The 26900-nt window shown below is 40.9% G+C and overlaps 2 protein-coding genes across 4 annotated transcripts in view; both read left to right on the top strand.

The window, feature by feature from the left end:
* The window catches only part of LOC308658143 (maestro heat-like repeat-containing protein family member 1), a gene marked incomplete at both ends in the record, with an annotated part of 63698 nt that overhangs the window by 31218 nt on the left and 5580 nt on the right, over positions 1-26900 (top strand). Inside the window, 18 exons of the mRNA XM_081310770.1 lie at positions 683-805; positions 1151-1230; positions 1842-1977; positions 4020-4109; positions 6259-6363; positions 7304-7439; positions 7877-7974; positions 8547-8696; positions 9604-9758; positions 10024-10159; positions 10914-11107; positions 11841-11978; positions 12187-12304; positions 12713-12853; positions 13173-13346; positions 24919-25077; positions 25336-25458; positions 26282-26387. Of these exons, the coding sequence (XP_081166896.1) occupies positions 683-805; positions 1151-1230; positions 1842-1977; positions 4020-4109; positions 6259-6363; positions 7304-7439; positions 7877-7974; positions 8547-8696; positions 9604-9758; positions 10024-10159; positions 10914-11107; positions 11841-11978; positions 12187-12304; positions 12713-12853; positions 13173-13346; positions 24919-25077; positions 25336-25458; positions 26282-26387 (2362 nt within the window). The remainder of the gene's footprint in view (positions 1-682; positions 806-1150; positions 1231-1841; positions 1978-4019; positions 4110-6258; positions 6364-7303; positions 7440-7876; positions 7975-8546; positions 8697-9603; positions 9759-10023; positions 10160-10913; positions 11108-11840; positions 11979-12186; positions 12305-12712; positions 12854-13172; positions 13347-24918; positions 25078-25335; positions 25459-26281; positions 26388-26900) is intronic.
* Positions 1-26900, top strand: part of TSPAN11 (tetraspanin 11) — a 750083-nt gene that overhangs the window by 723089 nt on the left and 94 nt on the right. The gene's annotated exons all lie outside the window — the stretch shown is intronic.

Genomic DNA, 26900 nt, shown 5'->3' with positions numbered 1-26900 from the left:
ACAAGGAACCTTTGCTTGGCTTACAGTGTTACTCAGTGGGTGGGGCTCTTATTGCTGTTTTGTTTCCATTTCAATCGTTTCATATTCCTTTATTCTGCCACTGAGAAACTACTGACTGGAGGAGACTGTAGTCATTTTAGGACGGTTGCAAACTGTCTCCTTCCCCACTGACATGCTGTGTGGCATGCCTGTGGGCTTCTCCCTGCCCTTTCCTTTGAAGGGAAGAATAATGCCTAATTTTCCAACACAGTCATGGAAAGAAGCATTTAGTGGGGTTCCTGCCTTTGTTGTTTGTCTAGAGTGTGTGTCTCTAGGCTAGAGACAAGCACTTCCCATTCCCTGTCCATCTACCATCCAGCTGGACAACCTGAATATTCAAGACAATATTCAGTGGAGAGACATTCCCTTGAGAGAGAAGAATACTATGCTATTGAAAAATTTAAGAGTTTTATGAAGAGGGAGCTGTTTCAGGGGGCTGGTGTGAGGGTGGCCCTTTCCTTCTATGGGGTTGTCACAGGCTTTGCCTCTTCTCAGCTGCACTCAAGAGAACATGCAGGGACTCAGTCTAGGGGAGGCTATGAATGCTTAGCTCCTTATGCCCAGATTGCAGATGGGTCTCCCAGGGCCCAGGACAATTCCTGTTGTTATTAGGGGTAGTCTGTTTGCATGCTGCTTTGTTTAGGATAACAATGTGAAGGTGGATTTCTTGAATGCTCTATCCCGTGTGACAGTCATCCTGAGCAACCTGTCCATCACCTTGCAACATGACATTCCCCAAAAAATAGAAATTATATCCTTCATGGTGGTAAGTAGCACTCAAGGAAAATGGGGGTAGAGGCAGGAGAGGAAGGTGTATGGGTCCCCAGGAATCTACTGGAAGGCTCCTTCGCCAGACCTGGAAGATAGTAGCCCAGTTTCTTTCTCCTACTTTCATCTTAACCTTTCTTGTCCTCCAGGTAGGGGTGAGTACTGTGGGAAGGCTGGGAAATAGGGAGAGGTGCTGTCCATCAGAACCTGGTTGTTGGAAATCCCTGAGGGTTCTAGGTCCAACCCTCTTGTGAGTATGGCCCAGGATGGAGGAGGAAGAGAATGGTAAGAAAAAGTACTCATGATCCTTTTGGTCTCTGTGGGTGGGGGGTGGTTGTCACAGGAGCTAATCAGGGAGGAGCCAGTGAACTGTGTCTCCAGCTCCATTAGGCGGACGGCCATGAACATCATCACTGACTTCAGGTAACAGTATTCCATCTGTTCTTTATTTTTTGATTCCTTGACTCTTTCTTGACTTGATTTCATCTCTTTAACCATCCTTACCCCTTTCTCATTTTCTGTGTTGGCTTCCAGTATAGGGGTCCCCTGGCAGTAGTAGACATCTACCAGACAATGTCATTTTCTTTTGCTAGGATTTTTTGGGGAGGGATTTTCTGAGCACCTGGCAGAGAGTGCCTCTTCCTTTCTACAGGTACTTGCTGTCATTTCTGCCCCAGACTTCCTTTTGCTTTCTGGGCTGTCCCTAACTAAACACTTCTAGGTCTATTCCTGACCTTTCAGTTCCCTCAGAACATCTGGGGGACAAAAAAGTGTTGTTATCCCAAACCATTAGGTGCCCTTGCCTCTGTCAGGCATGCTTGCTGTCTATGCTTCACTTTCCACTTCCTGATCCTCTTTACCTTATCATTTCTTCCCTTTTTCTCTTCCAGTTACCTCTTCTTCTGGTATCTCTTGATTCCTTCTCCTGCCTGACCCTGTTTCTACCATCTCTCTCTGTATTATTATACCTTTTCTCCTTCAGCTGTCATTCCTGACATTCAGTGGTTGCATCTTTGCTTCATCCTGGATCTTAGGAATTTCAAGCCTCTCTTAGAACCAGAAAACACAGTAGAGGTGCTTCAAACATGCTTCAAGAGTGTGCTGTCCCTGCCATCCTCCAACGTCATACGGAAAGAAGCATCTAGTCCCAAGGAGGGCCAGGCCAATGTGGTAATTAACTTTTTGTTGGTTGTTATTTCTTTTTTATTTTCAAAAGGATGAGAGTATAGACTTTGGCATTTTATGAAAAATCTGCCTTTAATAAAACAAAATTACTGAAAAGAAGATCTCTTATGAAGAAGAGATTAGAGGTCAGGCAGTCTGAACTCTACCCATGAGAATTACTTCCTCTTTTGGGTCACTCATTACTTACCTTTTATTAAAAGGCCCAAAGGTGAATACTTGCTTGGTTCTTCCCTTTATAACTGTCATATGATTGAAACCAGGCTGGATGGTTCACATATAATTTACTAAAAACCCTTAGATAAATAAGTTCCTGGGAATCTCAGTAATAAGAGATCTGAGTTCATTTCCTATAGGGCTTTTGAGGGAGAAAGGCCTCAGTATTTAAATTTGCATTTTTGTTCCACTCCTAGGAACTCTGTTGTAGTCTTTGATTATTCTTTCATCTTGACTGGCTAGTCTTATTTTATTGATGCCATGGTCTTTTGAATTTTGGAGTGATAGTAAGAATGTGTGTGTGTGTGTGTGTGTGTGTGTGTGTGTGTGTGTGTGTGTGTTTCAGTGCTAAGAATGGAACCGAGGGCCTCATACATGCTAGGCAAGCACTCTCCTACAAAGCTACATGCCCAGTCAATTTTTTTTTGTACCAGGGATTGAACCTAGGGGCACCTTACCACTGAGCCACATTTCAACCCTTTATAATATTTTATTTAGGGCTAGGGTCTTGCTGAGTTGCCTAGGGCCTTGCCATTGCTGAGGCAGGCTTTGAACTCAAAATCCACCTGCCTCAGCTTCCTGAGCCACTGGTATTACAGGTGTGCATCACTGCACCTGACTGATGAGAATTTTTTTCAAAAGAAAGTTTTCCTGAATTATAGTGGTTTCCTTTAGGATCAGTTGGTCTGTTTGTTTATGTTAGCCTTTTTTTTTTAACTCCCTCTGCCTCTCTCCTATATGGCCCCTGAGACCAAATCCCATGAGTTCTTACTTGTTTTTTTTTTTTTTTTCAAGGAAGAGAATATCTGAAGTATATATTTAGGTAACTTCTAAAATTAAATAGTACATGAGAGTTAACATTAATAAGCCTTTAGACATCTGAAAATAATATCCTTTTCTCATGTTTGTTTTGGCAGGGTATAAAGATTCTGGTTTGTAAATTATTTTAGATAGAAATAATTTACCTTCATTTTTGAATTAATGTTTTAATTGTATAAATTTATGAGTCTTCTCATCAAATGTTCAAGGATCCTTCTTAGTTCATATTTCCTTTAGTTCTCAAGGAATAACTGGTATATATGAGATGTGCCATGGACTTGCCCAAGTGCTGTTCCCATAAGGCTTTCCTCGTGGACTTCTGGTTAGGGTGGGGAGGGCATTTTGACTAGGCTTACCTGCTCAAGACTGACTAGGAATCCCAGATGCCCAGTAGGAATGGCTTCAATCTTCATTACACAGAGAGCTGCCTTTCCTTCTCATTTCTCCTCTTGCTCATTTTGGAGGTATACAACTATCTTGTAAGAAGCCTTTGGAGGTTGATGACCTACTTTCTTCACAAACTTTTGGCTTAGAGGCAAAATCAGTATTTCTGGTCAGAGCCACTGAGTCCACTACAGAGCAAGAAGGAGTAATCCACTGTCCCAGTTTTTGTGAATCAGTTACCCTGCAGACTGGTAGTCTGGCTCTCTTTCCCCTGGAGCCAGCTGGCCTCCTGGACCCTGCAGAATGAGGTAGCACCGCCTGCCAGGAGAGGCCCAGAAGGAGCTTAGCATGGAGAACAGGGAACGGAGGAATTCCAGGGTAGGCTGTGATATCAGAGAACTTCCAGCCCACTGGGAGGAACTGCATACCAGGCTGACGTGTGCTCTTGTGCATATGGCAAAGGATTTATCCAAGTTGCAGTAAGTGGCACTTGGAAATGTGGGTACACTTGTGGGGCAGAACTGAGCAAGTAAAGCTTCCTGAGGAAAAAGAGTATCAACTGGAAGGAGCTGATAGCTCTGCAACGCTCTGAGTCCCTCTTCCCTCCTCAGGAACTATTCAGGGAGACCTTGCAATCTCTTCGAAGAGTAATGGAAGCACTCGTCACTGAGAAGGCCACTCAGATCCATGTCTGCTTGCAGGTCAGCGGGAAGGAACCCTTGAATGTGGATGTATTTGTTTCTAGGGGTACCTTATAATGTACCTTAACTGTCTGGCTTCAAAGGGCTAAAAACTCCAAATCAAGGTGTTGGCAAGGTTGGCTTCTACTGGAGGTGCCAATAGAGAATCTGTTTCATGTCTCTCTCCTGGCTTCTGGTTTCCTGGCAATCGTAGGTATCCCTTGACTTTGAACACATATCTTTCTAATCTCTGCCTCTAACCTTCATTCGCAGAGCAGGTTCTCTCTCTCTCTCTCTCTCTCTCTCTCTCTCTCTCTCTCTGTCTCATTTTGTGTGTGTTGTGTATGTGTGTGTGTGTGTGTGTGTGTGTGAGTGTGTTGTATGTACGCTTGTACATGTATGTTCTTTTAATAAGGACAGCAATCACTTCAACTTGATCACATTTGCAAATACCCTGTGTCCAGAGAAGGTCACAGTCTGAAGTCTAGGTAGACATGAATTTTGTCAAGCCATTTGAGTTGGGAACAGAATAGCCAGGGGTGGGCGCAGTATAAGAGGTAGAACCAAGGAGGAAGGTTGGGTGTAGAGTGTTGAGGGAAGGCAGGGATCAGGGTTAGGGTCCAAATGATGTTAGTCTGCCTGTGGAGGAGAAACTTCCTTCCTCCCTTTTACCCACTACCAAAACCATTTTCTCTACCAGCTGCTCTCTGCTCCTTCATATAAAGGTTAGAAGTACGGGCTCCGGCTTTCATATATGCAGTTCCAGATTCTGGTCCTGTTGTTAGATATGTGGCCCTGGAGAGTTATTTGTCTTGACCTCTGTTTTCTCTGAGATGAAAACTATACAAGTCATTTTGGTAACCAAGTGAGACCATGTTTTGGCTCAAAGGAATGAAGTTCGAGTTCAAGTAATTTATCTATTTTTGAATTTGATTGTTTGTCTTTTTTATTGATATGACTTGATGTTAATATCAATGTGATACTTTGGCCTTCTTTTGAATATTCTATTCCCCATTCTCCTATGAAGCTTAGGTTCTTTTTTGTTGTCAGAATATAGAAACTAAGGGGGTATTGTCATAATATTTTGTTAAAAGTTATTTGAGGTAATTATTTCTCTGTGTTTATAGTGGCAAATTGACAGAATTTTGATTTATTTGTTTTAAACTTCAGGGTTTCTTTTTTATATAATTGAAGATTTTGATTATGTAAAGATTTATATAATAAATTATGTAAATTAAAGATTTATATAATTAAAAGATTTCACGACTTTCAAATGAAGACTTATTTGGAATAGTCTTCCCTGGGCTGACTTCCCTTGGCCCAGGTCTCCTCCACCCCAATCCGTTCCCCTTGTTTGTAGTGAGGGGCATGGGGATGGGGTTTCTGAGATTTATGACTAGTAGTGGTCCTTCTAGTAGTTCTTTCTGGTTGGATTTTTAAGAGGGCCACTGCAGGGGGGATTCCTTCTAGTTTAATTTAGAGCTGTCTGGGTGTGGAAAGATGCCATTGTGATTGAAGAGAGTGACTTGTTTGCTGTTGGGCTCCATAATATGGCTGCCCCCTGAAGGCTTTCTTTTCCAATTTGGTTTTAAGTTGTTTGTGCTGTTTTAAGCAGTCTTATGCACTTCAAATTTTGTCTGTCTTTACAACAGTTTTTAAGTGGGTGAGCTTAAGAGAATATCTACTCTCCCGCCCTGTCTTTCTCTCTTTATTGCCCCTCTCCCCTTATCCAAAGGACAGGGTTAGGGCACCCTGAGTTCTGTTTCCTATTCTGGTAACCTATCTTGCAGTCTTTCCAGGTCTCAGTCTATGAAGTATCAAATTTTAGAGCATTTATTTTGTCACCCAGTTCTCAATTTTGCTTTTAGTTGCTGCCTCCTTTCTGTGTTTTGAGGAGATTTGGAGTTGCTACCTACCTCACTTCTGCCATCTTCCTGAATCTACAGTTGGGAGATTTCCAGCATCTAGATTGGGAAAATATTGGGGGCTGAGAAAATGAAGGTCTCTGTTGCCAGACTCACATAGAGGGCTGCTTCTGGAAAAGAAGTCTGGCTCTCAGAAGTATACTTTCCACAAAGTGATACTTTGTGGAAACCAGACTCCAAGTTGCCTTTCTGGGTTCTGGAATGTAGCTAATCAGACCTCTCCTTCCATTCTTTTCTCCCTGTAGGTACTGAACACATGGCTTAACTCCCTGAAGGACAGTGAGCGGGAACGGGCCATGTGGTGTGCTGCCCGTATTCTTGGCTTCACTGCGAAAATGAATAACTTTGAAGTGAGTGGGTACCTGCCCTGGAGCCTGGGCCGTGGTGCTCCCTCTGATTACCTCTATGCTAAATTTCATCTTATCATCTGGTCTCAGTCACCAGCCTTACCTTCTGTCTCCTGACTCCTTACTGTACTCTCTGTAGAGCACTGTCTTGTTTTCTCCTTTCTCCCTGTTTCCTTTCCTCACCAGCATCTGTTGTTTTTTCTTCCTCCACCAATTCATTTCCATTCTACCCGGTTCACTCTGCATCTTTCAACAAGCAATCACTGAATGCTTACCTGGATGTCAGGCACCCTGCCTAGGTGTTCCAGTGGATGTCTAGGGCAGTTCTCTGTCCTCTTGAATATTACAGTCCACTGAAAGAGAGAGGTGTGCATAGAACAGACTGAAATAGAAGGTGATGATGGGTACATAAATCAAATGTGGTGGGGGAAAAATACCAAAACACAAATGATTGAGAGGAATTAGGGTAGGTTTTATAGAAGAGGAAGCATTTTAGCCAGGCATGAAAAATGAGTGGGATGTCAAGAGGCAAACAATAGGGAAGAATCTAAGATTATTCCAAAACTGTGACCTTGTATAGCGTTATAGCCCCAATTCACCTGTCAGTTTCATTCATGTCATATGTATGTGTGTGTACATAATCCAAACACACATATATGTATGTGAATATGGATGTGTGTGTGTGTGTGTGTATATATATATATATATACACACATATATACACACATATGTGTCTGTCTCATATTTTTCATATATATGCTGGAAATGGAACCCAGGACCTTGTCATGCTAAACAAACACTCTACCACTGAGTTATACCTTCAATTCATGTCCATTTCACCTTGTCTCTGGCATATGGATTTCTTCCTCCTAGTCATTTTCCTGGGATAACCCAGACTAAAGGAATGGCTGGGTTAACTGTGACTTTCAACTCTCTTACCTAGGTAGAAATTCAGTTTACCTGGCTGGGGTGCCTGGTAAGGCTGCTGGCCATACGTTGTCAGGACCCAGTGGACAACATCTGCTTCTTGTCTGCCCAGGCTGTCTACAACCTCTACTGTATCCTCCAGCAGCAAAAGCGTATGGGGAGCCTTCTCTCCCCACTCCCGCTCCAGCCTCCCACTTAGGCCTAGCCATCCCCACTCGCTCTGTTCCTGAAGAGAGAAAGCCAAGAATTCACCTGAGTCCCTAACTGAAAAACCTGCTCCAATATTTGCAGATATTTTGCCCCTCTTTGGATAAACTAACTGCTTGGGAAACAGTTCTTTTCCACCAGTTTCTACCCAATTCTGTGTCTGTCTGACACAGGCAAAGTAGGGATTTCTTTGACCTTAGTTCTTAGCATTCCTTGTTTTAATGTCCATTCCTCTTTCCCAGCCCCATGGGACATGCATCTCTCAAAGATGGCTGTTTAATTCAGTGCTTGGGGTTAGACTGGGATCCCTGAAAGGCGGGAAAGGGGAGCTTAAGAAATCTTCTTGGTATCTGAGAGGTGGAATTGGGTTTCTTTGTTTCAGAGGTGACAAGGAAAAAACAAGGCTTATGGGAAGAAGAGCACAAAAATGAGGTCTATAGTGCCAATGTATTCTATAACAACACCTATAGAATTGCCAAGGTAAGCAGGGGAGCAGAGACAAATCAGAAGAGCTGTGGCTTTCATTTACATTGTACTATAAACCCCTTGGGTAGGACTCTCATCCCACTTACCTTCTTTCTCAATTGCTGGATGTAAATGTTTTATTTGGGGGAAATTGCCCCTGCAGTGTAAGGCACAGTTCTGGGAGCAACAACATGCTTTCCTTGGAGCATCATGGATACTAATTCTTCTTGATTGCTCATATCCCAGAAGCATTTATTTTCATACTTTGTGAACAATGTGTAGGCCCAATGCAAACATGGAACAGATGTCACTAATGATGTGACCTCCAGCCTCTCTCTGCCACTGCTGAGCCTCTGCAGCCTCTACCTCTGCGTCCCACATTGCCTGGAGTTCACTGTTTTCTCCTTCAGATCCCCAAAGACTCTGTTTCCAGTTTAAGTGTCCTCTAGGAGCTGGGCAAGTGATACAGGCCAGGGATAAAAGTGCATCTTGCTCCCAAGCGGGGTTCTCCCTTGTTCCATGACCAGGAAGGACATCCCAAGACCTATCAGGCAGGAGGCCTGCCCAGACTGATGTCCTTGTTTCAGGCATTTGCAGAGTACTTCACCCAGATCCAGCTCACCAACCTTGTGCTGACAGCCGTGAATGACCTAACTGACAGTGAGTCCAAGGTGTCTCTGGCTGCAGCCCAGCTAATGAGTGCAGTTATGAAAGAACGGGGAAGAGACATGCTAAAGGTAGTGTGGAGCTGTGGCAGGCTCCTGAAAACAGGAACCCTGGCTTCTTTCCTTTCTCTGTTATTAACTAGCTAAAGGGCCTCACGCAAGTCCCCCCTCCCCCCTCCCCCCCTTTTTTTGGCTTAGTTCACTCACCTACAACTTGTATCCTTGGACTGGATTTTTCCCTCTGGTTCCTGTGAGCTCTGCTTCCTCTCTTGGACAGGTGGCTTCTGGCTCCACAGTTAACAACAGAGATGTATACAGGTGTAGGCATATGGAGGACTCAACAGTAGAAAGAAACACAGTCGGGAGCATTTACCTTGGTTCCCTGTAGTAATGGACTGCAAAATAGCAAGTTTGTGGAATGATGCTGACATTTGAATTTTTTTTTAGGCTATCATGTACAAATGGGAAGGTTTTGCATATAAATATGTTTCCTTCTTTATTGAAAAGGACTTTAAAATGAGGTCACCTGGGTCACTGTTCCTTTTATATAGACTTTATAGGGATGCATGGACTATACTAAAAGGGTTTTCCAGAGGCCATGTATTAGGGACCTGAGGAACAGGGTAGAGCCTGTGGTCCCACTACTGCCAATGCCAACCATTGCTGCAATTTTGGGGGTCAAAACCTGGGATAGGAACACTGAAGTGTCCCTAGGGATTTTGCCTTTCCCCTAGAGGGTCTGGTCCCTCCTGAGTAAACAAGGAACCTCCTCTGTAGGCTCCTCTGTAGGCTTTGGGGTTGTGGGCAGGCATCTGGATTGGTACTTCTGAACTTCATTCTATGGCGCCTGCTGGTATGGCCCCTGGCAGGGCACTGGCAAGATTACAACAAAGGACCCCTTGAATTTGGGGAAACTTAAATTGGTAGGGGACAAAAGCTGAAAGGAAGGAGTTAGGGAGACTTTCGGTTCTCCCTGCAGATCGAGGAGATTGTGGAGTGCATTCTTGAACGGCTCAACTCTCAGCTGGAGCCCAGCACAAAGGAGGAAACCCTACAGGCCATGAGCTCACTAGCAGGCAGCAACACCCACACCGTGGTGCCCATGCTGCTCAACAAACCCCTGCCTTGGGATAGGTACCTCTTCATCGTCCAGGCGCACAGTCTTCTGCTCAGTAGATCTTCTCCCCATCCACCTCAAACACAACAAAAATCACCCCTCTTGGGTGCTTTCTGTCTCCCTCCTTTCTGTTTTGTCCCAGTCATGTTCTTTGGCCTGTCTACTTGGGTCTCACTCCCTCCAGTCCCTGAGTACTGGTGGTTTTTCATGGGCCTGGTAATAAACTAGTCCTAGGAGCATGATCACCAGGGCCTGTGACATAGCTTTCCCTGGGTCCTACAGAACCCAACTGGCCCTGTGGAAGGCATTTGGCACCCAGCGAGAAACGACAATAAATGTTCTGCAGCTGCTTATGGGCATCTTGGAGAAGACCTACACCAGAGAAGAACGGAAGGAGATGTCCTTCCAGCCTGTGGCGGTCAGTATAAAGGAAGGGAGGGGGTCCTGGACTTAGTGTTCTAGGAACCTGTGGGCAGAGCTGAAGACCCAAGGGCTTGGCCTGAGTGGCCAAGCAGGCTTTGGGTAGGAGCAAAGAGGAGAGTGTTAACATTGGAATCATTGGTGCACTTCGGCCTCCTTTTTGTATATTTATACCAAGGACTGGAGAAAGGCAGGACAAGGAAATTGACATGCAAGGTTAAACAGCTTTTTTTGTACCCTGATTTTATGCTGGGATCATTTTGCTGAAGGCCTAATGTGGGTACGGGGGAATGGAAGATAGGCATTTGGTCATAAATTGGGACAAAGTTTGCCCTAATTTATCTTCTGCTGAATGGATTACCTCTCATTTTCCCTTACTGTGTTTCTTCTTCCCTGTCTCTCTCCCTCCCTCCCTTCCTCTTTTCGTTCTTTTATGAAGATATGGGGTCTTGCTATGTTGCCCTGTCTTACCCTAAAATCCTGGGCTCAAGCAATACTCCTGCCTCAGCTTCTCAGTTAGCTGGGACTATAGGTGTACCTTAATACCTTTCATTTTCTAATGTCAGATGAACAGAAAAGAAAGTAGATTGCATATGTATTGTCCCCTCATTTCTCTAGGGAGGAGTATTGGTTTCCAGACTGAATCAGAGTGCTGTATGGCTGTGGGTAGGGCAGGGTTGCAGCCTGGGCTTTCCAAGTGAGAGTCTGAGTGGTTGTGGTCCAGGGTTGGCCATTTGCCTTCCCCTTCCCAGGTAACATGTGCCTTGTGTGAGATGCTCTCAGAGACCATATGCCAGGAGGCTGTTCAGGAGCTATACCCACGACTATTGCTGTCTGTGCTGTGCCACCTCTACTGGGTGATTGAGCAACGTTCTCCACAGAAGATGGTGGTTTACACCAAGGAGGGGTCCCCAGGTGGCAAGAGCAAGCCTTTTGACCCCACTGGGTAAGCCCAATCTCCAAGTGATGGAGCACTGAAACTAACCAGTTTCTGAGAGCCCTGCTAATCCCTTTGAGAGGATGAGAGCAGTAGAGGCGGGGAGATAGACCATGGTGTGGGTGCTGGAGCATGCACTCTTGTACTGACTCACACAACAGTTCATGCCCATGAACCAGTCACTGCACATGAAGAGATTCAGTTTAGATGGCAAGTGATGGGATAAGACTGCCATTTTCTTCGTGTGAGTTGGGCCATTTCAATCAGTCTTGGCTTTGTGCGCCAGCTGTGTCATCTTGTACAAGTCATCACTAAAACTCAGTTTACTCATCTGTGAAATGGGGTTTGGATACCCAAATATGTTATTTTATCACATGGAAGTGAAAACAAATTACTGCCAATAAAGCAGAGACATTCTGAATAGGTGGATGTGGAGGTAAAGAGAGATCCTAACCCTGCTTCTGTTTCTTAGAGAACAGAACTTGAGAACTCTCTATACTATCTATTATAGTCTCTTTCACAAAACTCTGTGGAGGATCACACTTGGAGGGGAGAGTGGATGAGCAATTGGAGTTGGGTTCCGTGGAGCTGTGAATTTTGTTGGCAGGAAAGCCAAACATAGCAACCAGAGCCAAGAACTATAACCTAGCTTGCCAACAGAGGGTTTGCAAACCAGGACACAACACCTTATATATCCCTCTGGTCCCTTCTTTTTCATAAACTCAATTGCGGTGGCCTTCAGTTGTGCCTTGGAGGTAGTCAAATTGGTGTTCAAGGCGGCTGCATATGATGAAGTGGTAGTCTATGCCAGTGAACATCAATGCTGGGAACTCCTGTCCAGCCCCAAATCTTACTACATAGGTATCATGGACTTGACAAGGTGGGACCATTTCCCCAGCACCCCTGAAAACTCCAGACTCTGACTCCAGTCTCCCAGATCCCAGTAACCTTTGACTCTACCTTCCCCATCTCCAAGCCCTCTGGTCTTCTGATCTCACAGCCCTCATATCTTCCCTGTCCTGTGCATTCTGGTCCTGGTTACTCCTCTCCACTTCCAGCAACTTCTGGTTTCATATGTCCCTTCCCAGTGGCATCGTGAAGAATTGTGAACCCTTTATCCTGCACCGAATTGTGAGCCATGTCAGGAACCTACTCTATAGCTCGGATGATCATCAGAAGGTCATGGCCAGGACCTTCTATGTGCAGGTGAGGGGAGAAGTCACCAGCTCCAGCCATTAACTTGCTGCAGTTGAGGATTATGTTACAGAGTGTTAAGTAATTTGCCCCAGAAAGGACAAAAGAATAGAATCAAGCCATTAAAAATGGGTTCCCTTCCCTGCTACTTCAGTGGCCTGGTTAAAAGAGGCATGAAAAACTGGAGAGGAGGTTATCAGATCTAGAATAATCATGAATCTGAGCATCAGATTAAAAATTCCAGCCTCATCTCTATCATAAGGCTAAATTCTTACCCTTAATCTCTTTACCCCTATGTACAAATCTGTACTGCTCTCAACTGGACATACTCCTGACATGAGTATGGCACCTGAGGATGTACTAGGTGAGTTCTGAGTACTCATAAACTTTTTTCCATCCATAATTTCCTTGTCCCCACAGCTCCTCTGGCACTCATCAGTAGCAAAGATAATAGGGCAAGACTTTGTGGGTGATCTAATCAGATGGATCAAGGAGCCCAACCTCATCATGAAGGAAATCAGTCTTCGAGGAATCAGTAACCTGGCACTACACCCAGGAAATGTGAGCTAGTAGGACCCAAAGGATCCAATGCTAGTCCTTGAGCCTTTGATTCACCTTCCTTGGGTCTCTCAGCAGTACAGGAATTTATGAATTTCTCACCTCCTCACCCCAGGGCATCACAACATTTGGTATTTAGACCTCCATCCACTTGTCCTAAAATCACTCCAATACAATCAAGCCTTCCCTTTCCATTCCTTGAAAATCACCTTTGATTTCCCAGGTGGTTTGCCTTATGCACCATCTGCTTTCTCAAAACCTGGTTCCCAGAATGTTGTTTAATACCCAGAGTGATGAGTGATCTCTGCCTTCTTCCAAATAGTCAGAGATACTTCAGAGCCTGGTTCCACTTTTGCGAGACTTACTGAATAACGAGGTGCGAGTAGCAGTGCAAGCAGTGAAGACCCTGCGGAATATCATCTACCACGGGCAAGGGGAGGACACCAAGGTGGTCTTTTGTAACATCTCCAGGCAACTGCGTCCACTCATCAATGATGTATGGGTCTAAGTTCCTGGATCAGTTGGGAACAGTGTGGGCTGGGACTGAATATGAACCTCAGAAGCTGAACTAAGGATATTGGATTGGAGTTTAGGGATGATGGTGGAACACTGAGCTAACTGAGGGGCAGAGAAAAGGAGATTTGGCAGGATGAACCCCAAATATATCCCTACCACACACAGCTGTTCATTTACTCTCACCATATGTTCCCCAAAGGAGCCACTGAACCAACAATACAAATGTAGCATAATGATAGTTGGTTCTGAGTCCCAGGGTCTCCTGCAGATTCCATTCATGACATGAAGGGTGGAGAGAAGATGATGACCATGCTCTCCTCCCAAATAACACAAGGTCCTTAGAATGCTTGGGTTCTTGTGGCAAAAGAAAATTGAGACTCAGAAATGATTTTATAATTATAATGCTTTCAGTTTTCATGTGACAATGTCTTCAATTTGCCTAGTTTTCTTCAGAATTCAGTGGGTTATAATATGTCTAGGCATATATTTGATTCTTTTTAGCCTGTTTAGGGTTCACCAATCTATATCTTCCACTAAACTTGGAAAATTTTTAGTTTTTTTTGGTGTTTGTATTGCATTTAAATTACATGCAATATATTCATTTTCACATATTAATTCAAGCACATCACATAATTTGGTCCATTTCATTCCCCAATACTACTACTTTCTCTTCCCTTCTTCCCTATTCCTTGTCCCCTTCCTCTGCTCTACTGGTTATCCTATTTTCATGAGATTTTTTCCTCCTTTTTCTTTTTTTCTATCTAGATTCCACATGAGAGGAAACATATGATCCTTAACTTTCTGAGGCTGACTTATTTTGCTTATCATTATGTTCTCAAGTTGTATTCATTTTCTTGCAAATGACATATATTCATTCTTCTTTGTGGCGAAACAATATTCCATTATGTATTTATACCACATTTTCTTTATCCATTAATTTGTTTATGGATACCTAAGGTTGGTTCCTTATATAACTTGGCTATTTTGAATCGTGCTATAAATATGGATATGCTGAAACTATTTCTTTGGACAGATAATATAGAGTGGTATAACTGGATCATCTGGTGGTTGCATTCCGATCCTTTGAGGAAACTCTGTACTGATCTCCGTAGTGGTTATAGTATTGCTATTTGTATTTACAGTACCAGCAACAGGGTATAAGTTTTCCTTTTCCCCAACATTTTTACCAACATTTATTATTATTTGTAGTTTTGATATTGCCATTGAAGTAGAGTGTGATGAAATCTCAGTTTAGTATTGTTTTGCATTTCCCTGATTGTTAAGATGTTGAACATTTCCCCTATATTTGTTAGCGAATTTGTTTTTCTTTTGAGAAATGTTTGGTTGATTTTCCTGTTTATTGATTGGGTTATTATTATTTTTTTTGGTGGTAAGTTTTTTGAGTGCTTTATTCTGGATATTAATCCTCTGTCAGAAGAGTAGCTGGCAAAGATTTCCTCCCACTCTGTAGACTCTCTTCACACTCTTAATTATTTTGTTTGCTGTGCAGAAGCTTTTAATTTGGGACCATCCCATATATTAATTCTTGACATTGTTCCCTGAGCGTTAGGAGTTCTACTGATGAAGTCATTGGTTCTGCCTTTATGTTAGAATGTTGATCCTATATTTTTCAGCAGTTGCAGGGTCTTTGATCCATTTCAATATGACTTTAAAGCAGGGTGTCAGATGAAGAACTAGTTTCATTCTTCTATCTATTGATGCCCAATTTTCCCAAAACATTTGTTAAAAAGTCTGTCTTTTCTCTAACATGGGTTCCTGGCATCTTTGACAAGGATCAAATGACTCTATCTGGGTGTGTTTGTTTTCTGTATCTTCTAGTCTATTCCATTGGTCTATGTGTCTGTTTTCATGTAAGTTCCATGCTGTTTTTATCACTATAATTCTGTATGCTTTGAAATAGAATATTTCAAATAGAATACCTCCAGTATTGCTATTTGTATTCAGTATTGTTTTGGTCTTGAGCGTCTTTTATTCCTCCATATGAAATTTTGGGGTTTTTCTTTTTCTTTTCTTTTTTTTTTTTTTTACTTCAGAAACAAAGGATTTTGTTTATTTTTTTCTTAAAAGTTCTTCAAGATTTACTTTTGACAAATAAATCTCAAACATACAGAAAATGTCAGGCAGAATAAAAATAAAATATTCTATTTACATATCATGCTCTTTTCTAAGGTGATAATCATTAACCTGAATCCTCATATTTTTCTGGTTGTGTGCTCTTTGCTGCCATCCTAATATTTTTAAACTCTAATTTCTTTTTGTTAAAAACAATAACAATAGCAAATACTTAGAAACATTCTTTTTTTCTTTTTATTGTTGGTTGTTCAAAACATTACATAGTTCTTGATATATCATATTTCACACTTTGATTCAAGTGGGTTATGAACTCCCATTTTACCCCGTAAATGGGGTTTTTCTTTTTCTATGAAGAATGTAATTAATATCTTGATGGGGATTTCATTGAATTTGTAGACTGCTTTTGATAATATGGCCATTTTTATGCAGAAATACAAATATTATTTATTTCTCTTTGATAACCCAGTAAAACTTTTAAAATTTATTTATTCTAATTTGTTATATATGACAGCAGGATGCATTGCAATTCAAAGTACACATATAGAACACAATTTTTCATGTCTCTGGTTGTACACGAAGTAGAGTTACATGATTTGTGTCTTCATACATGTATTAGGGTAATGATGTCCATCTCATTCCACCATCTTTCCTACCCCCCTGCCCTCACCCTTCCCCTCCCTCCCCTTTGCCCTATCTAAAGTTCCTTCATTCCTCACATGCTCCCCCTGCCATCTCCATTATGGATCAATATCCTCATATCAAAGAAAACATTCAGGATTTCATTTTTAAGGATTGGCTTACTTCACTTAACATAATAGTCTCCAACTCCATTCATTTACCTGCAAATGCCATCATTTTATTCTCTTTTAATGCTGAGTTATATTCCATTGTGTATGTATACCACAGTTTCTTTATCCATTTATCTGCTACTTCAGTGGCCTGGTTAAAAGAGGTTGGTTCCACAATTTTTAGCTACTGTGAATTGTGCTGCTATAAACATTGGTGTGGCTGTGTCACTAGTCATTATAGTATGCTGTTTTTAAGTCCTTTGGGTATAAACTAAGGAGTGGGATAGCTGGATCCAAATGGTGGTTCCATTCCCAGTTTTCCAAGGAATCTCCATACTGCTTTTTATATTGGTTGCACCAGTTTGCAGTCCCACCAGCAATGTATGAGTGTGCCTTTCTCCCACACCGGCATTTGTTGTTGTTGTATTCTTAATAGCTGCCATTCTGACTGAAGTGAGATGAAATCTTACAGTACTTTTGATTTGCATTTCTTTAATTGCTAGAGATGTTGAACATTTTTTCATATATTTGTTGTTTGACTGTATATCCTCTTAGAAGGGTCTGTTCAGTTCCTTGGCCCATTTATTGATTGGGTTTTTTTTTGGTGTTAAGATTTTATTTTTATTATTTATAAGTGACAGTGGAATGCATTACAATTCTTATTACACATATAGAGCACAATTTTCACATCTCTGGTTGTATACACAGAATATTCATACCAATTCATGTCTTCATTCCTGTACTTTGGATAATAATGATCATCACATTCCACCATCATTAATAAACCCAGGCCCCCCTTCCTTCCCCTCCAACCCCTTTGCCTTATCTGGAGTTTGTCTGTTCCTTCCCTGCTCTTGCTCCCTATCCCACTATGAATCAGCCTCCTTATATCAAAGAAAACATTCGGCATTTGGTTTTTTGAGATTGGCTAACTTCACTTAGCATTATCTTCTCCAACTCCATTCATTTACCTGCAAATACCATGATTTAATTCTCTTTTATTGGTGAGAAATATTCCATTGTGTATATATGCCGTATTTTTAAATCCATTCATCTATTAAAGGGCATCTAGGTTGTTTCCACAGTTTAGCTATTGTGAATTGTGCTGCTATAAACATTAATGTGGCTGTGTCTCTGTAGTATGCTGTTTTTAGGTCATTTGTGTATAGACTGAGGAGAGGGATAGGTGGGTCAAATGGTGGTACCATTTCCAATTTTCCAAGAAATCTCCATACTGCTTTTCATATTGGCTGCCCCAATTTGCCTTCCCACCAGCAGTATATGAGTGTATCTTTCTCCCCACATCCTTGCTAACAATTATTGTTGTTTTTATGCATAATAGCATGTTAATGATGTTAAGACACGTTCCTATTATCCCTAGTTTTTCTAGTGTTTTGAACATAAAGGGGGTGCTGTATTTTGTCAAATTCTTTTTCTGCATCTATCAAGATGATCATATGATTTTATCTTTAAGTATATTGATGTGATATATTACATTTATTGATTTCTATATGTTGAAACAACCGTACATCCCCCGGATGAATCCCACTTGATCATGGTGCACAATCTTTTTGATATGTTTTTGTATTCAATTTGCCAGAATTTTATTGAGAATTTTTGCATCTATGTTTATTAGAGATATTGGTCTGAAGTTTTCTTTTTTTGATGTGTCTGTGCCTGGTTTTGGAATCAGAGTGACATTGACCTCATAGAATGAGTTTGGAAGTGCTGCCTCTTTTTCTGTTTCCTGAAATAAATTGGAGAGTATTGGTATTAGTTCTTCTTTAAAGGTCTTGTAGAACTCGACTCTGTATCTGTCCGGTCCTGGGCTTTTCTTGATTAGAAGACTTTTGATATGGTGTCTGCTATTTCATCACTTGAAATTGATCTGTTTAAATTGTGTGTATCATCCTGATTCAATTTGGGAAAATTATATGACTCTAAAAATTTGTCAATGCCTTTGATATTTTCTATTTTATTGGAGAACAAGTTTTCAAAATAATTTCTGATTATCCGCTGTATTTCTGTAGTGTCTGTTGTGATATTTTCTTTTTCATCATGTATTTTAGTGATTTGAGTTTTCTCTCTTCTTAATCAGCATGGCTAAGGGTCTTTCAATTTTACTTATTTTTTCAAAAAACTAACTTTTTGTTTGTCAATTTTAAAAAATTGTTTCTTTTATTTCAATTTCATTGATTTCAGCTCTGATTTTAATTATTTCCTGTCTTCTGCTGCTTTTGGTGTTGATTTGTTCTTTTTCTAGGGCTTTGAGATGTAGTGTAAAGTCATTTATTTGTTGACTTTTTCTTCTTTTAAGGAATGAACTCCAATGCAATGAACTTTCCTCTTAGAACTGCTTTCATAGTGTCCCAGAGATTTTGATATGTTGTATCTGTGTTCTCATTCACCTCTAAAGTTTTTAATCTCCTCCTTGATGTCTTCTTTAACCCATTGTTCATTCAGTAGCATATTATGTAGTCTCCAGGTGTTGGAGTGGATTTTATTTCTTATTTTATCATTGATTTCTAATTTCATTCCATTATGATCTGATAGAAAACAGAGTAGTGTCTCTATTTTTTATATTTGCTAAGAGTTGCTTTGTGGCATAGTATATGGTCTATTTTAGAGAAGGATCCATGTGCTGCTGAGAAGAAAGTATATTCTCTCATTGAAGGATGAAATATTCTATATATATCAGTTAAGTCTAAGTTATTGATTGTATTATTGAATTCTATAGTTTCTTTGTTTAGCTTTTGTTTGGAAGATCTATCTAGTGATGAAAAAGGTGTGTTAAAGTCATCCAAAATCATTGTGTTGTGGTCTATTTGACTCTCGAACTTGAGAAGAGTTTGTTTGATGAAGATAACTGCTCCATTGTTTGGGGCATATATATTTATAATTGTTAAGTCTTGTTGGTATATGGTTCCCTTGAGTGTGTAGTGTCCTTCTTTATTCTTTTTGATTGACTTTAGTTTGAAGTCTACTTCATTTGATATGATGATGAAAACCCCTGCTCTCTTCCGCAGTCCATGTGAGTGGTATGATTTTTCCCAACCCTTCACCTTCAGTCTGTTATTAGTCTCTTGTAGGCAGCATATTGTTGAGTCTTTTTTTTTTTTTGATCCAATCTGCTGGTCTATGTCTTTAGATTGTGAGTTTATGCCATTATCATTCAGGGTTATTATTGAGACATGATTTGTATTCCCAGCCACTTTTGTTTATTTTTGGTATTTATCATGACATGGTTTCTCCTCTGATTAGATTTTCCTTTAGTGTAATCCCTCCCTCTGCTGATTTCCATTTCCTCTTCTTGGAATATTTTGTTGAGGATGTTCTTTAGTGCAGGCTTTCTAGTTGTAAATTCTTTTAACTTCTGTTTATCTATTTATCTAAAGCTTAGTTTTGCTGGATATAAAATTCTTGGTTGGCATCCATTTTCTTTCAGAGTTTGGTATATGTTGTTCCACAATCTCCTGGCTTTGAGAGTCTGGGTTGAAAAATCTGCTGAGATACAAATTGGTCTCCCCTTATATGTGATCTGATTCCTCTCTCCTGCGGCTTTTAAGATTCTATCCTTATTCTGTATGCTAGGCATTTTCATTATAATGTGCCTTGGTGTAGATCTGTTGTAATTTTGTACATTTGGTGTCCTGTGAGCCTCTTGTATTTCTAATTCGCTCTTTATGCTTGGGAAATTTTCTGATATTATGTCATTGAAGAGATTGTGCATTCCTTTTGTTTGAAACTCTGTGCCTTCCTCTATCCCAGTAACTCTTAGATTTGGTCTTTTGATGCTGTCCCATAATTCTTAGATGTTCTGTTCATGGTTTCTAACTTTCTTCACTGTGTGATCAACTTTATTTTCCAGATTGTATACTTTGTCTTCATTATCTGATGTTCTTTCTTCCAAGTGATCTAGTTTGTTGGTTTCTATTGAATTTTTTTATTTGATTTATTGTATCCTTCATTTCAAGTATTTCTGACTATTTTTTTTTCAGAGTCTCTATCTCTCTCGAAGTAATCTTTTGCTGCCTGTATTTGCTCTCTTATCTCATTGTTGGAGTGATCAGTTTTTGCTTGTATTTGCTCGTTTAGGTCCTTCTTTAATTCATAGATCATTTTAATTATGAACCTTCTGAACTCCTTTTTGGACATTTCATCAACTTTGCTGTTCATGGGTTCTATTACTATAGTATCCTGGTTTGTTTGAGGCACTTTCCTCCCTTATTTTTTTATGTTATCTATAGGAGTGATCTGTATTGAGGCCCCTCACAAATGTGGTGTTTACATTTTTTGTGTTTTCTTCTCTTTGCTCTTGCTACATAAGTGGGGCCTGAAACCCTCACTAGTCATTTCTACTTGAGGTCTGGTTGTTGGTTTGGGGTTTTTCTCTCCCCATTCTTTCTGTTAAAGTATTATAGAAATTTGAAGTGGATTAAATTGTGTATAGAGCAAGGTTTGTTATCTCTTAGCTGAATTGGGGGTGTAGCTCAGCAGTGTAGTGTCTACCCGGTGACCTTGGAACTTCACACTGGATTTCCAGCACCTCACAGAAATGAGGGAAATAAATAACAAAAGCAGCCTATAATAAGCAGCACTAACATAAATACTAAGTGCTTACTATGATATTTACAACACTAATAATCACAAAAGCAGTAATGGTGGTGTAAGAAATTAACAACAGCAACAATAACAAACATCTATGAATGAGATATAGCATTAAAGAAAATACCAGATGTCAACTGTGACATCTACCACACTCATAACTGCAACAACATTAATGAATGTTGGGGGCAAAAATTATATAAACTAAATAGTTTTAAAAGATGGTGAATCACAGTTCATTAAAATAAAATGGGTTAGGAATACAAAAGAGAATTTAGAATATTCAAAAGGTAAAAAGAGATATTGCAAGTGAAGGCCAAAGAGAAGGAGACTTGGCAAGCAACACAAAATGGCTCTCAGCTTTCCTGTTCATCAGTACAAGGTATAATGGAAAAGGAGGTACTTTCACTAAATCAGTGCACACTCACAGGGCAGGCCTGATATGAGTTCTAAAAGAGAAGGTCCTATGCTTAGGGTCGAGCTATGATAAAAAAAATTTGGAACTTTGTTGGGTATATCTAGTCTGGGGAGATTAGATCAACACACTTCTATGGCTGGGAAGAGGCCGATTCCTACTGGGTGTCTGGATTTTGGAGGCTTCCTCAGAATCCTAATAGAGTAGAACAGCCAACTATGCTGGGTAGAAGTGGTGTAGCCAGTCTTGTGCACTGCACCATCCACAAATATGGCCTTCAAACACTCAGTCCCTGAATCCAATCATGCTTAACAGTTTTCTGATCCTCTTCAACTGGTCACATGAGTCACCAGACTCACAGGGTCAGCAAGTTGTACTCCCAGTCATATCTCTGGCCGGAATCTTCTTGGATCCAATCTTCTCTGTGCCTGTTTCAATCATGTTCTGCCAGGGGTAATGTAGGCCACACAATAGGTGCCAGTTGGGACAGGGAGGCAGTGTTTGCTATGACTTCCTAGGTTCCCATGCAGCAATCTCAAGCATCATTGCCACGTGATGGCTCCCTGCCTCAGGTCTCCACTCATAAGTTGAGAAACATGACTACTTTTCAAACACCACCTTCCTTTGGAACCTCTGAGCTTAGCTAAGTTCCAATTGCCTTGCTATTCTACATGTGTTCCTGTGCCAACTTGTCCACCATGGTTCTCATTCTTTTCCTCTGTGGAACCTTTTTCCTCTGTAGCACTATTGCTACCACAGCTGCGCTCTAGTGTACTCTTCTTGTCTTCCATTCTAAACACCGGAATTTTTGAGTCTCTAACTGTCCATTATTGAATTTCAATAAATTTCCTGCTAAGAATCAGTATCACCATCTTTCAGTTTTGAACTACAGAGCAACTGGAACTTGCAGCATTTATCTCCTATGACATCTTTGTCCCTTTAGTATTTATTTATTTTCTTTCTTTCTTTCTTTCTTTCTTTCTTTCTTTCTTTCTTTCTTTCTTTGTATTGGGGATTGAACCCAAGGGTATTTAAACAGTGAGTCACAACCCCAGGTCTTTATATGTTTTATTTTGAGATAGAGTCTTGCTAAGTTGCTGAGGCTAGCTGCAAACTTGCAATCCTCCTGCCTCAGTCTCCTGAGCCACTGGGATTACAGGCATGTGCCACCATGTCTGGTTTAATTATTATTTCTAAAAAAAAAAAAAATTCAGCTGCAAAGTGTTTATCCTGTTCTTCTAAGGCTCTGTTGACACAATTTGTTACTGTCTTTTGTATAGTCACAACATTCTTTTTACTTTGAAAATTTTTTCTCAGTTCAGAGTGTATGATTTTTGTTGATCTGAACTTAAAGAAGTTTACTGATTCTTGCTTTCAAAAATTTTTATCAGGTAATTCCAACCCCTGTTTCCTCTTGACTTGGCATATACATTGGCTCTTTACATATGAATTGAGATTTTCCTGGGGTTTTCTCTTCCCCCTGGGGACACAGTTCCTCCCAGTGGAAAATAAGTGTCTCTCCTTCAGAGTTTTGGCTCCTACAGGCTCTCATTGGGAGCCTGCTGCAAGCGGGGCAGGAAAGAAAAGAAATCCAGGATTTCTCCACTTTCTCTGAGAATATTTTGTTCCCTTGTTGTCTCCTTTGGCATTCACTGTAGGGATTCTTGTGGAGCTCTATCTGTGGCCCATAGTCACTGGCTGCATTTCCTAGGTCCCAGAGTTATTGAGACCAGTAATGCTCTCCTTCTTCAGGAACAACTGCTTCCATTTTGACCCCTGAGGATTTCTGCTTTTTTCACAGCTCATCTACCCATTTAAAAATACTTTTCATATATATTATCTAGTACTTAAAGGTACTTATAACAGGAACGTTGTTATGTTTTATATTGAATTTATAGCCTAGCCAAGAAGCATTAAGTGGCCATTTGCACAGGGGCAGTCTGGCAGCACGGAAAGATCAGGGTGCCGGACCCCTAAGATGTAAGTGGCCGACTTTGTGTTAAGCCATTTGAACTGAGGTGAATTACTAAGGCAAAGCTTTCTAGTTTTATCATCCATAAAATTTTCTTCTTTTGTTTAGCATGTGTGCCTTTCTCTTCTTTCTAATTCTTTGAAATCTCCTTGTTTCTTAATTCTTTTTCTTTGTATTTTCCATCTTTTTTTTTTTTTCCTTTGGAAGAATTCCTGAGCTGACTCTTTTCTTCTTACAAATTAACCGTTTTACCTGTGGTTTTTCTGCTATTCAATCCATCAACTGAATTAATTATTATTATTTTTTAATGAGATAGGTGACCTCTTCTGGTTGATGGTGTGATATATCAACAGCTATTATATTACTTTTGGGAATATTGCCTTTATGTTATAAGGATACTGCCTTTCCTTTTTCAGTATTAATTGTAATGTCAAAACTTGTATTTCTAAGCATTATAAAAATGAACTCTTTTTTAGAAAACCTTTCTGAAGATTCAATTATACTCCTTATTTTTGTTCAGTTATATTATTAACTGTGTCCTTAAATGCTAGATTCTTCTGTTGTTTATAAAATGTGATTCCTTTGTTTTGTAGCATTAGTTTTCCTAGATGTGTGCTGAATCTTAATAGTGAGTTCTGGCATTTTCATATGAGAGATTTTGGTGAAAGCTGTACCTATGAATCTATCATTATTGTGGCTATTGCTGGGGGAACATCCAGTGGTACATGGATAGTTGGACAGGCAATCAGTAGCAGTCTTCCTGATCTTCCTGGATGTTATTGGATAGCTGGGAACTGTTCAATCTCTCTATTGGTTTCCTAGAGTTTCCTGAATTTCCTGTATTCACAGCACCCCAGCTCAGAGTATTTCCAGACCTACTGCCCCCTTCTGTAGCAGCTCTGACCTATGCTGTCTACTTGAATTCTAGTTCTTTCAGCTGCTTGTCTTTCCAAGAAATCATGCATCCTCCTGGGGAGGGATCCTGTTTAGTAGTCCACATCCATTATAAACTTAAAAATAGATATCTACTATTTCTTGTAGGGATTTGGTGTAGGAAAAGATGACTTCACTCATCTTGAGCTACTCTACATGTGACGTTTTTTCTGTTTTATTTTATTTTTTTGCCATTATGCTAAAATGTATACATTCAAATGTTGAAATGTTTCTTTTGTTTTGTTTTGTTGGTTCAGGTACTATCTTGTCTTATTTCACTGTCTCTATTATTTGACAATGGGCCTGGTTCATGATAGGTACTCAGTAAAGATTTGTTCAATTAATATAATCCTGAAAATGTACAAAACTCAGATTCTTGAGGTCATTGTAAATGGACACAAGCTAATGTATGTTTGAGCACTTTTATTTATAGTGTAAGTAGGATAACTCTATGTTTAAAAATGTGGCCTTCTTGAGTTATACCCTTAGAAGGGGACAAAGTTAGAAGCCGTAGATATATAGTCCGTGGCAGAACTGAGAGGAAGACCTTGCTTCCCTGATTTACTAGCTGTAGGGATCTAAAGAAAATTATTCAAACACTCAACTCATGTTACTTGACATAAGGTAACACAAGGCAGTGGGTGTGCTGTGGACATGGACAGTGAGATATGGGAGGAACAAAGCCAGGCCAGACAGGGCCAGGAAACTACTGCCATCTCTTCCTCTATTTTGTGCATCATGGCAGGAGAGGGACCAAGTGAGGATCTCAGCCATCTCTGCCCTAAGCTACATGTTACGCCGAATTTTCAAATTGAAGCCTGGGTCCTTCGTTCGCAAAGAGGTCTTCACTTTTCTAGTCCCATTGCTGCTCAGCATTCAGGACAATAATATTGAGGTGGTTAAGGTACCGGTCACCTCTGTTCTGCCAACCCCAAGCCTGACTCATTCCCCTTTTCTGCTATAGCATACCACCTTTGCTCTTCCCTTTGTCTCCTTTGTCATGAGTCCAACTTTGGCTGTCCAGTCCATCCCCACCTCTTGAACCTCACCCTCTGGGCTGGATCTGGGCACTTGGATCCGCTCCACAGTCTTCCACTCAGCCCTTGGACCTGGGGAATCATTGTCGTGGGGTTTTGGGGATTCCCTTCTCTCTATCACACAGGCCTGTGGCGGGACCCTGACTGAGTGGACTCACGTGCTTGGCTGGTCATCACTCACAGAGACGTTCCGGCATACCACACTCAGTGATCACATCCAGGTAGTAGGAGAAACTTGCAAATTCCTGGTAAGTGAGAGTCCTTGAGAAAGCTCAGTTAAAATGTTCGTATTGGGGGATGGGGTTGTAGCTCAGTGGTAGAGCACTTGCTGGCATGTGTGAGGCACTGGGTTTGATTCTCAGCACTGCAAATAAATAAAGGCTTATCAACAACTAAACAAATTTTTTAAAAAATGTTCATATTGGCCATGTGTTACGAGGACAAAACAGGGAAGGCTGACAGAAGGCAGCTTTCTTCTGTTCCTTAGTCCTGTTCTTTATCACCAATCAATTCTGAGACTCCACATTTAGGATGCTAATGTCCTGGTGTCTGTAATTGATCTTCCCAGAATCACAGTCTTTTCCTTAGAGGCTGAAAGATCCTGCCAGATTGCTGGATTGTGATAGGATAGAGATATTCTGGTTAAAGTGGGTGAAAGAGATGTGGGCAGGATTTTAGGTTGTTAGTCATGATGTTTAGGGTCTGTGGCTCTTAAGAAATCAAAGACAAGCCAGAGATTAGGAATCAGAGTCTATGCAGATTTTGCAGAATTTTGATGTTTATTGCTAAAATGCTCTCTGAAAATAAATAATTAAGGGCTTAGCAATTTGGGTAGTAATGAACAACTGTGTCTTTAGCTCCACATTAGTTCTTTGTCCTTATTCTCTTCTCTTTCATGGAGCAGGTTTCTCTTTATGAACTTTCCGTTGAGTCTGCTGGGGTGGGACGGGTTGGGATGATGGAGTCTGCAGGTTCCGTGGACAAGGGTGAACAGGTGCTGCTATCAAGAGATCTGCAATAATCCCAGACCTGCCCTCTCCTGCTCAGTACCACCCATCTGTGGCTCCACAGGTGGGCCAGCGCAAATATCATCAACTTGGGGACTTACTATTCCAGAGCTTTGGCTTCCTGAAGCGACCACAGCCCTTCCTAAGGGCAGCTGCAGTCAATTTCATAGGTAAGGCAGTGGCACCTGGCAACTCCTCTCTCCCCTCTTTGGCAGGGGAGCATCTTCTGCCAAAGGGCTAGGTCAGAACCATGGTGTGACAAGCAGATGACCTCCTTTCCTAGCCTTGACCTGATTGGATAGGTTGACATGTGATCCAGCCCCAAATTCTGCTTTAGAAAGGTCCAGAGGAAGAAGAGACTATGCTCATGTACCCCAGCTCTGAGTGGGTTCCACTACCCCATCTGGATTCAGCCTTGTGGACCAGAGAAGTGTCATTTGAAAGAGGAAAAAAACCAATTGCTTCCATTAAGACCCCATGGATTTTCCAAAATATTTTTGCTTCAAACTACAATTAGCTGCATGTGTTTAAGTAAAAAAACGTATGCAATTTATATTGGCAAAAAGATTGATGTAAATAATGCCAAAAATTTCACCATTTGGATTTAGTCACTACTGATTCTAGAGACTCTTCCCTAAGAATGTGCTGCATATCCATATCCCTTCCCACAACAAATACTTTTA

This window comes from Spermophilus citellus, assembly GCF_964194105.1.
Source record: "Spermophilus citellus genome assembly, chromosome: 10".
Taxonomy (NCBI): Eukaryota; Metazoa; Chordata; class Mammalia; order Rodentia; family Sciuridae; genus Spermophilus; species Spermophilus citellus.
This window is presented reverse-complemented; position numbering and strand designations above follow the sequence as displayed.